The sequence below is a fragment of the Enoplosus armatus genome, chromosome 2 (genome assembly GCF_043641665.1).
Source record: "Enoplosus armatus isolate fEnoArm2 chromosome 2, fEnoArm2.hap1, whole genome shotgun sequence".
Taxonomy (NCBI): Eukaryota; Metazoa; Chordata; class Actinopteri; order Centrarchiformes; family Enoplosidae; genus Enoplosus; species Enoplosus armatus.
In genome coordinates, this window is record NC_092181.1 from 26,870,554 (window position 1) to 26,885,033 (window position 14,480).

Consider the following 14,480-nt stretch of genomic DNA (forward strand, 5'->3'; position numbering starts at 1 on the left):
AGTGACACTTGAAACCTGGATGAGTCACATGAGATCACGTTGAACGTCGCGTCTGCTTCGTCACTTGCTTTATTGTTGAGTGGAAAAACAATTAACAGCACAGACTGATGATGTGAAAGGTTGAAATCTCCACCATGCAACAATAATGTAGGAGGTTTACGTCAGGAACGATATGCTACTGAATCACAGAACAGAGCTGAGCAAATGAAGCTACACGAAACTGAAAGAACAGCCGAGTCCGACAAGCTGACGTGTCCTAAAATGGCCACCGTAGAGAGGATAAACCCTTTTGATTTACCTAACAAGACCTCAACACCAACAACAACAAACTAGACATGTTTGACCACTGGTGGTAAAGATCTGAGAACACAAAAAGTTTTCATCCATACGATCAGAACAAAAACAAAAATCTGAAGCCACCTTTGAGGAGAGTCTCGATCAGAACCAAACCAGAAAGAGACCAGGCCTCACAAAGCAGGCAGCAGGACGGTGGGGCTGGAGTTCATGGTCCCCTCCTCACCTCCCACCAGCTGCGACACAGTTACGGTTTCGGTCTCAGACACTCTGATCCTGCTCCGACGGTTTGGGGGTCTCCCACGCTGGATCCTCGACGGCCGACGGAACCAGTTCGGTCTCACTGAGATCGAACCTGCGGCCTCTCAGATACAGGACGAGGCCGGCGACAGCGTTCACTCTGGTATGGACGGAGGCCAGTCCACATCCACCGACTGAGAGGAAACGCAAAGACGGGCAGGTTTACATTCAACATCTAGGGGTCAACAACAGCTGTTGAACATGTTCAAATATCTGAGGAACTCGATGACATAATTCTGAGTGGATGATAATCTCAGACTGTGGTTTCATTTTTCATCCCACCTCCACGTCCAGCTCCAGGATGTCCGTATCCGTCTTCAGCAGCTGACACAGGTTGGGTTTGGTGCGGCCGAAGTCTCCGTGGACGAACTCTTTGATGTAACTGTTGTCTGACGTTCAGGAGAACATCGTGAACAGGAGGTTCAGTTAATCAGCGACACGTTTAAAGCTTTTAAATGCTGCTTGAAACTCCATCGATGTAACTAAACACAGCTGATGGACCTGCAGTATAAGAAGGCTACAAGTCCATCATGCTAACTCCCTGCTACATGCTAAGGAATTAATGCAAAATGAAGAGACAACTTTTCTATTCTGACCACTAGTTGGGTGAAACATGTCAAGTGTGGCCAGAGAAAAGGTGCTAATGCTAACATGCTGTCATTTGTGTTACAGTGTAATGTTAGCATCGTGGCTGTAGCAGGTTAGCATGCTAAACATCAGTATGCTAACTTGTCAACCTCAAGCCAAACATAACATGTTAGCATAAATCAGATGTTGCTTATTGCTAAAGTAGCACATTAATAAATGCAACCATGTTAGCATGCTATGTTAGCTTTCAGCTCAAAAAGAAAATGGAAATACTCAAGTAAAGTACAAGTACCTCAAATAGTATTTAAGTACAGTACTTGAGTAAATGTACTTGGTTACTGTCCATCAGTGAAGCTGAGTGAACACGGTGTCACACATCTTACTGTTCTTAGATCAGCGCCTTGAGGCCGCTCACGTCTCTGCAGACATCTGATATAACGACTGAGCGGACAAACAACAGATCTGCTGAGAGGATACGTCCCGGCCTGCGTCTTCAGCCCCAGGTAGAAGTGATGAGAGTCCAGGAAGCGGGTGTTCATGCTGTGGATGACTCGCTGACGAACGGCCAGCGCCCGCCGGTGCAAAACCCTCAGAGGAGTCTTCTGGTCCAGAGTCAGATCCTGACGGGACGAACAAAAGCCAGACAATTCGGTTTCATGAGCAACTGATTAAAACACAAATTCAGATTCCCCAAATATAAATTCAGTAGCTGGAGTCACAAATATCAGCCTGAAGTTTTCTTTAATCTCTTGGCTATACAAAACAAACTGATGTGTGTGTGTGTGTGTGTGTGTGTGTGTGTGTGTGTGTGTGTGTGTGTGTGACCTTGATGTCATCGATGAAGGTGATGTCTTCACTCTGAATGGGTTTCTGGGTCCAGATGAGCGCCGTGTACGACTTGGTTTTCTCCTCCTCTCCCTCCTTCATCCGACTCATGGCCTCCCTGCAGTTCAACACCGAACGAACACACACAGCTCGGCGTCGGCTCTCCTTTACACTCATGTATTGTTCCAGATTTACTGATGCAGGTGCAGTTCGGTGCGATTTTACAGTTTCGTATTTTCTCACCTGGTTACAATCTGCAGGTCTCTCACCCTGATTTTGTCTGAAGACGCGTTGATGGTCTAAAAAACAAAACGGAACAAAAACAACAAGGTTAGTAGTCGCGAAGAACACGCGAGGACGTAAACGCTGCGAGGAAGATAAAGAGCCAACATCAGCTTTACAAAATCAGTGCAACACTTAAATATCTCAAAAACTACCATGACAGCTGCAGCTGATATTCAGTTGACCCTGTAACTTTTCCTATAAGGCCACCATCAGACCTAAACAAAGAGAACGTTACCAAATTCTGGCTGTAGTTGTTGAGATATTTTCTTTGGGGACAAAGTATGAGCATCAGAGTGAATATGTCAGTAGGCAGGTTTCCATCCAAATGTAGCACAAATTTTAACAGAATTTTCAGAAAATCCAGTTCAGGAAATGCTAACGCGGCACGTTTCCATCCACCACTGCTATGTGAATATTGAGGTAAGCAGTAGGTGGCGCCAACGCTCCCGTCAGATGGCATTTCGTCTCCTCATCGCTCCACACATCTGGTGTTTTCGTCTCTTCAGTGGACGTTTAAGTCACATGCTTGATTTATTTGCACTTTGTCGCAGTGTCTTTTTATCAATACGCCAACTTTCCCACCTCAGACTACGGCGTTCTGCTCGTAGTGATAGTTTCCTCTCAGGTTTCTTTTGTCAACATGTGGATGGAAACCCGCTGTGTGGAGTGTTTTATGTGCAGTCTGTGAGGCGAATGATGGAGGGGTTGGGAGTGAGTTGTGAGTGGAGATGACCTCCTGCAGCTGCTTCATCTCCACTTTGCTCAATCTGGATCTGTGAGGATTCAGCAGCTCCATCGCAAACGGACGACCTGCCAATTCAACCAAAACAGGAAATAAAAATACTTCAGGTGACAAAATGCAAGTGCATGCATCTTTAAAAAAAAGAAATAAAGAAATGTGCGTCTCACCGTTTCCAAGAGTCCGGACATCCACATCCTCCCTGCCAGAAGAGGAGAAATTAAATCCTGTAACGAAACAAAAGGGCTGGTTATGATGACACGTTGAGGATCAGTTTATAGTCCAATTCTACTCTGTTGTGAGACAACTAGCCATCAAAGAGTGGACTGACCGTCGGCTCTGAAGGAGGACAGGACGGGCGCTGCGATCAGCTCCTCCACCGAGGACTCCATCCTCCTCTCTCCATCGATCACCCAGGGAGTCTGAGGCAGACTGCGACAGAACTTGTTGTACCTCCCTGGACAACAGGAACAACGTCAGGACGGAAAACTGACCCACCTCTGATTCTGAATTTAGATTTTCTTCTACAAATACCTGCCACAAAGACAGACACATGGAGACACTGGACGTCCTGAGGGATGCATCTGCTGGTGGGCTGCGCTGGTGGACACGGGTAGTGTCTGAAAACAAGATCAACAGCAATCATTTCAAACAGCACTTTTTAGAAAAACATCAAGAGCTGAGATAAGAACGTGATGCTTACTTCAGAAATTTGGCATCAGAAATCTTTTCCAGAGCTTTCACCACCGCCATCCTGGTGAACACCGACTGCAGAGAGAGAAAAGACACACGCGTCTTCAGTCCTAGAATATCTAGTGATAGGCCTTAAAGGGGACAGACTTGGTGTATTTTCAGTCTTCAGTAATAAGAGAACCACCAACATTTTGAGGTGCTGGTAGGCGGATTTTGTTACCTTCAGACAGGCTAGCTGTTTCCTTCTGTTTCCAGCCTTTATGCTAAGCTAAGCTAACCATGTCCCGGCGAGAAAGCAATTAAATATATTTCATAAAATGTCTGTGTCTCAGAAACGTTTGTGGCTCAATATGACAATAAACAATAAACTTAATCCTTCAGGTTTGAAAGGTGTGAACTCCTTCACTCTGCTGCTTCCTCACCTGTTTGTTCTTGGTGGGCTTGAAGCAGTCGGGACATGTTGATGCCCTGTGGGAAGGACAGAAAACATATTTAACCATGAAGCCATTCAGCCTCAAAGGCCACAACTCCTCTCACTGATCCTCATCTTGTTCCTGTCTCACCTTGACAACTGTCTGACAGGACAGACAGAAATATTTATGATAATATATATTATTTTACATTCGTCTAAAGCTTCATCTGTGTGTCAGAAACATTACATCTTTCTCTAGACCTTCAGAGAGATCGAGACTCACAGGAAGTGGCAGTCAGCGTCTGTCTCTGGGTGAGTGAACTCCACACCGACGTCGAACAAACTCTGAAAAAACAAAAGTCAGCTCCATCTGTGAAAATCACGCTTGTCATCTAGCGTGGAAATCATAACGTGTTAACACCTCAGAGGGAGAAAAGAGGAAGTGAAACCTCAACTCAACGAATAAAAGTAGAAACTACAATTTGAATCTATAAAGTCGAGTTTGTATAAAACCTGTTCCTGCAATAAACGTGACTGATGCTTCACCTACCCTTGTAACCACGGCAACGCCCCCCAGCTCCTTGGCGACCAGGCCCTGCATGATCCACTTGAAAGCCTCCTTCACCTGGATGAGGTCGTCCTTGTCGAGTGCAACACTCTTCTCTCTGAGTGAGCGAGCAGAGTCAAAGCCTGTGATTCAACGTGACGGCTGAACATGTAGTGATGTTTATAAAACGTCGGAGTCAAGACGAACCCCGTTACCTCAGTTCCTTCTTCACATGAAGCCAAGAGGAGTGCTGCAGGAGTTTAAAAAATACCCATCAGAGACACATTGGAACTTCTTAATGTCAATAAATCCCATTAAAAGACGTAGTCCCACACACACACCGTCCAGCTGCCCCAAATACTCACTAGGGCACCAAATGTGGATTCATCCGCCGCTGAAAATAGTCCCCAACAAATTCGCTATTTCCTCCTGTTAGTTTGATAAAAACTACAGCAATCAGCTGTTTGAGGGAATGACTGAGCCTTTTTAAACATGAAGCTTTATATCTGTGAGGTGTTTTTAAAGATTCACGTCTTCAGTAGGAACCAATGGGCTGAGAGCCACAGACAGGAAGTGAGACAGGACTGAGAGACTGACTGACAGGCTGTTGGTTTTTGTCTTTTCACGAGATGTGTTGACAATAAGAAAAATACAGAACATGGCCAGCCTTATCATTTAATGTTTGATATCTGACAAACCAGCTCCATGAATACACCGCCAAATGTTTTTTAATTGTCTTTCTAGCATCTCCAATGTGAGGATTTGCTGATTTCTCAGTTTCACAGCTTTGTAAACTGAACATCTTTGGGTTTTGGACTGTTGGACAAACGTCAGATTGGGCTTTGGGAACTAATCATTACCATTTTTCACGATTTTTGGACATTTTACAGACCAAATGATTAATCAATCAATTGGAAATATGATGAACAGATTCATCAAAAATAAACATATTCATTAGTTGAAGTCACACACACACACAGACTGACCTCGCGGACACACAGCTGAGCAGGCAGAGACACAGACAGCACCAGAGAGTCAAACTCATACTTTCCTGTCCTCACTGCTTCTGCTATCTGTGAACATAGAACAAAACACCAAGTTCATCTGAAACATGATACAGTCTGACACTGTGGCATCTGAAAGCAGTGAATATTCTACAGCACACACACCTTTACGGCCTGGGTTGTGCCACAGAGTTCCTGCAGGATCCCCAAACACACCACACACACGCACGACTCTTCGTCCTTCAGTTTGACCACAGCAGCAGCGTCTTCCTCCGACGGAGCGCCAGTCGCACTGGGCTCCAGTTTGGCTCTTTTACTCGGTGGGTCATCGGGTGGCTCTGACACTGCTGCATCGTGGGATTTGTTGTTTTCGTCTGTGGACTCTGCTGCTGCTGAATCTTGGGATTTGCTGTTGTTTGTGTTGCTGATGAAGGCTTGAAGTTCCTTGAGTGTATCCTGTGTAGGATGATGGATCAGTCAGTAACACCCGCCGTTTTAAAACATTTCTGAGTGAATACAGAAGGTGCCAACGTGTCCTGAAACCAGGATGAGCCTCACCTGTTGGGGCTGTCTGTAGGCGGCCTGAACGCTCACACAGCAGAACCTGAGGACGCAGCGAGCGCAGACGCCGGCCGACAGCAGCTTCTGAACAATGGGTTTATCCTTCTCCTTCAGCGGCAGCATGACTGCAGACTGCAGGAGGTGCAGAGACAGAAACACAGGGAGGTCAGCCCACAGTGATGACAGGTGTTAAACTTTCTGCAGTCATGAATCATTTCTCAAGTAAACGCAAAAAAAAAACCCCAAACAAATAATCAAACATAGCTGGTTCAACCTTCCCTGTTGTAAGTTAAAACGTTTAGGTTTTCAGACTGTTGGTCAGACATGTCAAATAGTCTTAAGACATAATTTCAGGTTCTTGATGAACTTGAGGATGTTGATGTGTTGGGCAAGTGTCATTATTTCTAACACTTTAGATACTAAGTTAGTCAAAAATAATCAATAGATTACACAAGAGTATGACTGAATCAAACATGGTGGTGAGATGTATCAGTAAATGATGTATCTGTCCCTGCTGATGTTTCTGTGAATGTCTGTGTGGGACTAAAACAAAACTTCCAAAGACTCACTTATTAGAGCCGACCAATAAATCAGCTAATAATAGCTCTTGCAGATATATCTGTCTATCTATACATATCCTATCATATTAATAACTTAATATATAACCAAATTAAATTCAAGGAATCCTATCCAAAAATGTTTGAGCATGTGCTCATGCAAAAAAAAAAAAAAGAATAATGGCAAATATATTATATTATATATAATTTTGTTACTAAGTAAGTAGACAAACAAGCTGCTTTTGAAATATGCAAGACATACATGACGTTGACAGTCAGTAGCTTCCAACACGCGTGTCCAAGAGGCTCAAAACAACCGCTAAAGCATGACTGCCTGCTCTCCACACTCTGCTGTCTGCTAAGCTAGTTTAGCTAACACTGAGCTTGTAGGAGCCATAATGAGAGGATGTAAACGCAAACAGCACAGTCAGCCGCGGCTAAATACTTGGAATAAACCTACCGGACACGGAGGTGGCTAATTCACGAAGATATAAAGTAACGGAAACAGACCTCAGTTCAGTTACTTGTTACCATGTTCATCCAAAACGTTCACTGAATTTTTCCAGCCTGAACAGACAAAGCTAATCTACCCAGATCTGAGTGTCATCACGTAATGAGAAATGTTCGGCTTTAGCAACAAAGCAGAGAATACACCCAACCAGCCTTTGATAACAAAGCACATTAATGTATAATGTGGACAAAAAAATGTATGTTTTAAATGAAAAAAATCAGCGTGAATGATTTCTGCCACATCGGTAATTGACGCCTACAGTCTAAATACGTCATCTCCAAGCGCCGGGCAGTTTGACAGCCGGGTCCTTTTTCGCTCCGCCGCAGCAGGTTGTTCTGGAAGATTCTGACCGGGACCGGGTGGAGATACCTTAATCTGAGTCCATCCGAAGCCGAATCGCAGTGTTTCAGCCCCGGGGCACATCAGTCCCCTTTTGAAGACTTCTCTTAACATTTTCCATCGATTATAAAGACGCGATGCCTGAAGCGAAGATGGCACCGAAAGCCTCAAACATGGGCAGATACAAAGGAGGGGCGTATGTGGACCGCGACAAGCCGGCCCAGATTCGGTTCAGTAACATCTCTGCTGCCAAAGGTAGACTAAAACACCTAGAAGCTATTTGAAACGGCTAATATCTGTCCCAAAATCTCACATTTCAGTTCAGTTTCATCGCTGCGGGCTGGACTGGGCTGGGCAGGGCACCGTTATTCATTGTCTTATGAGTACTAGCTTCTATCTGGTCCGAAATCTAACTCGTTAAAGTGCCAATTTAATGGCCTTACTGCGTGATAAAAGTACATGGCGTGGATATAAAAGTGAAGAGGGTTTTATTAATTCCAAAGAATCACCCTTTCTTTTCTGCATATATGGCTGCACCAGGTACTAACTTACTTTACTGGTATTCTACCTCAGATTTGGTCTTCTTCCGTGAAACCCTCTTCCAGTGAACCTTAGCGCAAAGTAGCGAGCAACGTGAGACGACTATTTCCAAAATGTCGATGTAAGACACTAAAAGTTTGGTGTGGTGTTTCCTCCCTGCAAGATGCTCATGACTCAACACAATCCCAGCATTAGCTAGCTCAGTGGCCCAAAGGGCTGCGTGCTATATATGGCCGGAGGCGAAGATGCAAAAGGACTGAATAGTAAAGTTTGTGTCTAAAATAACATCTGGTTTTGTAATATTATTGTAGTATCACTTTGCTTAATGGGTGATATGGAAATTGGATTTTGGCAGCTTGGTTTCCTCTTCGTTGTGACTTGCTTGTGAATTACTGATATTATGTGCTTTGTTAATTTTATTATCCTGAAACATACTTATGCAGTGTTTGCTATGTATGCTGACATCACCTGCTTGTTTGACAGCTGTTGCAGATGCCGTCAGAACAAGCCTGGGGCCCAAAGGCATGGACAAGATGGTCAGTAAACAGATTTTGGCTTGTGGCTCACTTCACGTGGGTCATACATGTGTTTCTAAAGCAGGTGCCTTGTTTTTTTTTGTTTGTCAGATCCAGGATGAGAAAGGTGACGTGACCATTACCAACGATGGCGCCACCATCCTGAAGCAGATGCAGGTGCTCCACCCTGCAGCCAAAATGGTATGTTGATAATTTTGGATGCAGATTTTTTTCAGTTTCATTTACTTTTTCATTAGATAATTTGAAATACACATCATCAGTATTTTAACACGAACTAATCGTAGTTGAATAAAATCCTCGATTACAATATATGTGTGTGTGTGTGTTTCAGCTGGTGGAACTATCCAAAGCCCAGGACATTGAGGCTGGTGACGGCACCACCTCTGTGGTGGTGATTGCTGGAGCTCTGCTGGACGCCTGCTACAAACTGCTGCAGAAAGGTAGGAGCTGCAGAGGACACAAAGCAGACAGCAAATTTAAATAAATGAATGCTTAATGTGCTTTATCATGGAGGGTTAGTGGGAAATGGTGAACACATTTTCTGGGTGAAACTAGGATCCCTTCAATTGATTATTTAGTCTCTAAATATATTAGTTATATAACTAATTGACAAACTGTGTGAACACAATTTCACAAAGCTCAAATTGACATCTTTTATATCGCTTGTTGTTCGATCAGCATTCCAAAGATATTTAATTTAAAATAATATTGAAAAAGTCAGCAAATCCTCATGTCAGCAGCTGAAACCAGAGACTTTTTGATATTTTTGCTTATGTAAATTACTTAAATGATCAAGTGAAAATCACATTTTTGTTTAATTTTCTGCAGTTTGACTCACCTGTCTTTCAATTGTTTCAGCACTAATGTTTACCTGTTGTCCCATCGGTCAGGTATCCACCCCACCACCATCTCAGAGTCGTTCCAGAAGGCTGTGGAGAAAGGTGTGGAGGTGCTGACAGGTATGAGCCGGCCGGTGCAGCTGAGTGACCGCGAGACGCTGCTCAACAGCGCCACCACGTCGCTGTGCTCCAAGGTGGTGTCGCAGTACTCCAGCCTGCTGGCGCCCATGAGCGTGGACGCCGTCATGCGAGTCATCGACCCGGCCACCGCCACCAGTGTCGACCTGCAGGACATCAAAATCATCAAGAAGCTCGGGTGAGTGTGAGCGCTGGAATCCAGCTGGTCCTTATCACAACAGCCGAATTAAAATGTTGGTTTAAAAAGTGACGCGAGACCCACTCCTGCCTGCATTCAAAGTTTTGATCTGGATTTTTCCTTCTTGTGTCTTCTCTTTGTGTTTGTAGAGGGACCATTGATGACTGTGAGCTGGTGGAAGGCCTGGTGCTGAACCAGAGGGTGGCCAACAGCAGCGTGACCCGTGTGGAGAAGGCCAAGATCGGCCTCATCCAGTTTTGCCTGTCCCCTCCCAAAACTGACGTGAGTCACCAGATAAATATCGGCTCAGACGAGAGACTGAAGCTTTTCTGTCTACTTTTAATGATGGTTCATGTTGGACTTTATAATGGAGGGAAATATGTCTATGGTGTGGTCTTAATCGTTTTGTACAAAAGAGGCAAGAAAAACTGAGTTCCACTGTTATGCATTGCATCGGACTCTTCACACATTCAAAACAAAACATTTTCAAATTGAAATGAGCTTGAAATCATTTATTGGGACGACAGAAACGCTCACATCATCACACTAGATGACTGAACAATGACACTGACTCACTCCTCATGCTTCTCACCTTCCACTGTTCTGGATTCATTTGTCATGTTTCTGGTGATCAAAGATATCCCAAAAATATTATGTGTTTATAAGTTTTAATTGGAGAAGCATTCCCAATGATGCCCTCATTTTTTTAAACTGAAAGTATTCCTCACCTGCTGTGTGTTTTGACGTGCAGATGGACAACCAGATCGTGGTGTCGGACTACGCCCAGATGGACCGCGTGCTGCGGGAGGAGCGCGCTTACATCCTCAACATGGTGAAACAGATTAAGAAGGCTGGCTGCAACGTGCTGCTCATCCAGAAGTCCATCCTCAGGTACACGGACACAGCTGACATGAGAGCAGACAAGGTTTTTATGCCTTGTTAAGCTCTCGATATGGACTGTAAATATATTTCATACTAACAACAAACTGTATCCTGTGACAGAGACGCTCTCAGCGACCTCGCCCTGCACTTCCTGAACAAAATGAAGATCATGGTGGTGAAGGAGATCGAGAGAGAGGACATTGAGTTCATCTGCAAGGTGAGCGTCATCAAAGTGTTTCAGACTGCACAGAACAGCAGATATTAAAGATGACTAAAGACACTTAATCACTCTCTGAAGCACTGATCAGTTTCTTTTTCTTGTCATCTTGTTAATGAGAGTATTTATTTTTGTTTTTTGCATATTTACTCAGATGTTATGTATGTGAACTCTGCAAGATAATATTGCAATGATTTACTTCTAAATGTAATAAAACCTAATTAGACGGGTGGACATTTCTACTCAGAAATTATTTATTTTACCTTTTTGTTGTCGCGATCAAGACCATTCTCATCCATATGTTTCTTTGCAAGTAAACCTGTTGAATGACAGCAAAGTAAAACAGTGTCCCCTCCCCTCCAGACTCTTGGCACCAAGCCCATCGCCCACATCGACCACTTCACTCCGGAGATGCTCGGCACAGCAGAGCTGGCAGAGGAGGTCAACCTGGACGGCTCCGGCAAGCTGGTCAAGGTACGCATCGGGTCTTTGTACTGAGATTCAGAGCTGATGTTATAGCAGTTCAATGATCAATGACTCATCAAACTTAAAGAACAACAAAAGTGAGACTGGAAAACACTGGAAACCAGAATAGAAACGCAGCTCCAGTGTGAGAAGCTGCCGTGTTCTGCTTCCAGTAAACGTTTGGTGTTGCTCCTTGCAGATCACGGGCTGCACCAGCCCCGGGAAGACGGTGAGCATCGTGGTTCGGGGCTCCAACAAGCTGGTGATCGAGGAGGCAGAGCGCTCCATCCACGATGCGCTGTGTGTCATCCGCTGCCTGGTCAAGAAGAGGTCGGTCATTTCTGCTGAGTTTATTTCACAAACATGACAGAAAAGTAATTTGGACTTTGAGCGTAGGGGCACGGATCACCTCTGACAAAGGCGCTCCTGCATTGGTTCATCCTGCAGGAGCGTAAGAAATGGAGGAACAGTACTGTGGAAAGCTCACCTTTTATTCACTCCTGGTTGTCTCAGCAACTTGGCCGGGGAGCATTCGCACATATATTACATATCGCAGGAATACTTCGACATGATTTTGACCATTTTTCTGAACATTCAATGTACCAAAAAAATCCACATTGTATCCGTCAACTTCAAGGATAATTCCAGTTTTCTCTCGGTAATATTACCGTTGTGCTCACAGTTAATTGCTAAGATACAGTAACACGGTGACGTCTAAAAAAAATCTTGACTCATTGGACTTTGTTGTCGTCATGTTCCCAGGTTTCAGCAATTAGCTGACTTTCCTTTTGGATACACAATGTGACAGATTATTATTATTATTAATGTTATTAATGTTATTCTTTTCATGAACCTCTCTCTGTCTCTCTCTCCTCCTCCTCTGCCCCTCAGGGCTCTGATAGCTGGTGGCGGCGCTCCAGAGATCGAGCTGGCCGTGCGTCTGGCAGAGTACTCGCGCACTCTGGGAGGCATGGAGGCTTACTGCGTGCGGGCGTACAGCGACGCCCTCGAGGTGATCCCCTCGACGCTCGCTGAGAACGCCGGCCTGAACCCCATCTCCACCGTGACGGAGCTCCGCAACAGGCACGCTCAGGGAGACAAGATGGCCGGCATAAACGTCCGCAAGGTGTGCTCCTTCTGCCCTTTCATAACATGTTGATGTTGATGAAATAACGTAGTGAGGATAGAACAGAGGATCCTATAGACTGAGCAGTAGTGCTGAAACAATTAGTCAAGCAGTCGTTTTAAGTTATTTATCTACTAAAAAAAAAGCCAAATCTCTAGTTCTTGTTTTAGTGGTGGAGTTTGCTGAATTTTTATTTTTCTTCCTGTTTGACATCTTTGAGTTTTGGGCTGTTGGTCAGACAAACAAGCAATTTAAAGACAAGAATGAAAGAAAATAATTTACTGACCTTTCACAGACCAAACAATTTGTCAGTTAAATGGAAAAACAATCAACAGATTAATCAATAATCATTATTAGTTGTGCAGTGATTTAAAAATAAATACAGCCATGTGGAATTGCGTGTCACATTAAATGGTGATAGCAATGATAATTCTATATTGACCCTGCATGGTCATAAAGGTGAATTGCATGTAATGATGCTGCAGCATTAACAGACTCCACACACCTCCCAGTAGGCTGTTACTCCTCTCGTCATTTATGTATTTTCCTCTGCTGTAACTGGTATCAAGACTGATTTGACTGACTGGTTGTCTGTCTGTGTGTGTGACAGGGAGGAATCTCCAACATCCTGGAGGAGCTGGTGGTGCAGCCTTTACTGGTTTCCATCAGCGCGTTGACCCTGGCCACAGAGACGGTTCGCAGCATCCTCAAGATCGACGACGTGGTAAGACTCGACATGCCAAACTGTGGATTCAGTTGTTTAAAGAGAATTGATTTTTAACTGCACTGAGTCTATATTCAGTTATTCCATGTTAAGCCTGAAGTGAAAAATGTTTTGTCTTGTTACAGGTGAACACCCGATAAGAGATTTGAGTCTGTCCAGTGAGTTCTGTCCACTAAGCCTGCTCGTACTGCGAGGGATCAGAGGACTCTGTCGACGTCAGTCTGTTCAGATTTCCACTGTAGTTGTTACGTCGCGTAATTTAATAAAAACGGCTTGTTTTTTTTTGTTGACACTCCAGCTGTTGCCTGTGTGATTCTTTTGTCCCTCAGTGAGTTAAACCTCTGGGTCTGTCTCAACCTCTAGAGGGTCATGAAAAGTTAAGGATTCTCTTTTTTTGATGGTCTTAATGCTGTTTCAGGGGATGTTTAAACCCTTAAATGGCTGCATGCAAAGTTTAAATTTACTCAAATGTGCTCTTAGTGTTGAAGGCTGCAAATGTGTAAAAATGGTTCTACATATGTTTTTCATGTGGATCAATTTACCTTTTACTGAAACAATAATTTCCTGTATTTACTGTGACTGCTTTTAGACCATTCACTCAAGCTATAATACATTATGCTATTTTGACATATCTATGGCTGAGTAGTAATCCTAAACTCAAGAATCAGAAAAGCACACAAGAAAAAGAATTTCAAAATATATTGGACAACATAAGATTGATAAAATATGAATCTGAATTCAAACAAAATGTAAATTTGAAGTTTTGTTAGAAGTGGTCTTCAGTTTAAATAAAAACACAGATTTGAGCAAATATTTGGCGGATTTAAAATTTGAAGGACTTCCAGTACAGCTGGGCTTTGTGATAAAAAGCATTAATAGTCTGTATATTATACCCACGTGTTCAACTGATAAAGTCTTAATTTTCTTCCAATATTAGTTAAGTGACAACAAAATAAATGAGATAGGTTTCGTAGGTTTACTTCTGCTTTGCAGTTTCAATTGAATGTTATTGTAAGGAATTAACTTGACGGATATGTCATTTATGAATTAATTTATGAAATTTTAACACTTTTAATTTGTATGAAACCCACCTCTTCATTTCCTGTCACGTTACGTCACTTCCTCAGCAACGAAGCTCCGCTCCGTTGCTAAGGAGCCCACCTGCTGCCTGGATACCGAC

At 43.7% G+C, this 14,480-nt stretch overlaps 2 protein-coding genes across 2 annotated transcripts; one reads left to right on the forward strand and one right to left on the reverse strand.

Annotated features, from left to right (window-relative positions):
* Nucleotides 1–51: 51 nt before the first annotated feature.
* Nucleotides 52–6,371, reverse strand: pus10 (pseudouridine synthase 10). The gene is made up of 17 exons (XM_070917701.1): nt 6,246–6,371; nt 5,853–6,143; nt 5,670–5,756; nt 4,899–4,933; nt 4,687–4,801; nt 4,420–4,481; nt 4,147–4,192; nt 3,735–3,799; nt 3,566–3,651; nt 3,363–3,488; nt 3,202–3,258; nt 3,026–3,102; nt 2,251–2,306; nt 2,008–2,125; nt 1,660–1,802; nt 877–976; nt 52–728 (listed from the first exon to the last, which is right to left on the reverse strand). The coding sequence occupies exons 1-17, from the start codon at nt 6,369–6,371 to the stop codon at nt 690–692; spliced, it is 1,629 nt and encodes a 542-aa protein (XP_070773802.1). The 3' UTR covers nt 52–689.
* A 1,247-nt stretch (nt 6,372–7,618) lies between these two features.
* cct4 (chaperonin containing TCP1, subunit 4 (delta)) lies at nt 7,619–13,597 on the forward strand. The gene is made up of 13 exons (XM_070917690.1): nt 7,619–7,910; nt 8,679–8,731; nt 8,822–8,911; nt 9,063–9,171; nt 9,622–9,886; nt 10,036–10,168; nt 10,638–10,777; nt 10,889–10,985; nt 11,349–11,459; nt 11,650–11,780; nt 12,342–12,576; nt 13,187–13,300; nt 13,426–13,597. Exons 1-13 carry the CDS (start codon nt 7,793–7,795, stop codon nt 13,438–13,440), a joined length of 1,611 nt encoding a protein of 536 aa, XP_070773791.1. The 5' UTR covers nt 7,619–7,792; the 3' UTR covers nt 13,441–13,597.
* The last annotated feature ends 883 nt before the right edge of the window (nt 13,598–14,480 follow it).

Coding starts and splice junctions, on each gene's coding strand:
- pus10 (XM_070917701.1), bottom strand. CDS start 6,371: ATGCTGCCGCTGAAGGAGAAGGATAAACCCATTGTTCAGAAGCTGCTG. Junction 3,259..3,362: donor GTCCTCCTTCAGAGCCGACG/GTCAGTCCACTC, acceptor GTTTCGTTACAG/GATTTAATTTCTCCTCTTCT. Junction 2,307..3,025: donor AGATGAAGCAGCTGCAGGAG/GTCATCTCCACT, acceptor TTTGTTTTTTAG/ACCATCAACGCGTCTTCAGA.
- cct4 (XM_070917690.1), top strand. CDS start 7,793: ATGCCTGAAGCGAAGATGGCACCGAAAGCCTCAAACATGGGCAGATAC. Junction 7,911..8,678: donor TAACATCTCTGCTGCCAAAG/GTAGACTAAAAC, acceptor CTTGTTTGACAG/CTGTTGCAGATGCCGTCAGA. Junction 8,912..9,062: donor TCCACCCTGCAGCCAAAATG/GTATGTTGATAA, acceptor TGTGTGTTTCAG/CTGGTGGAACTATCCAAAGC.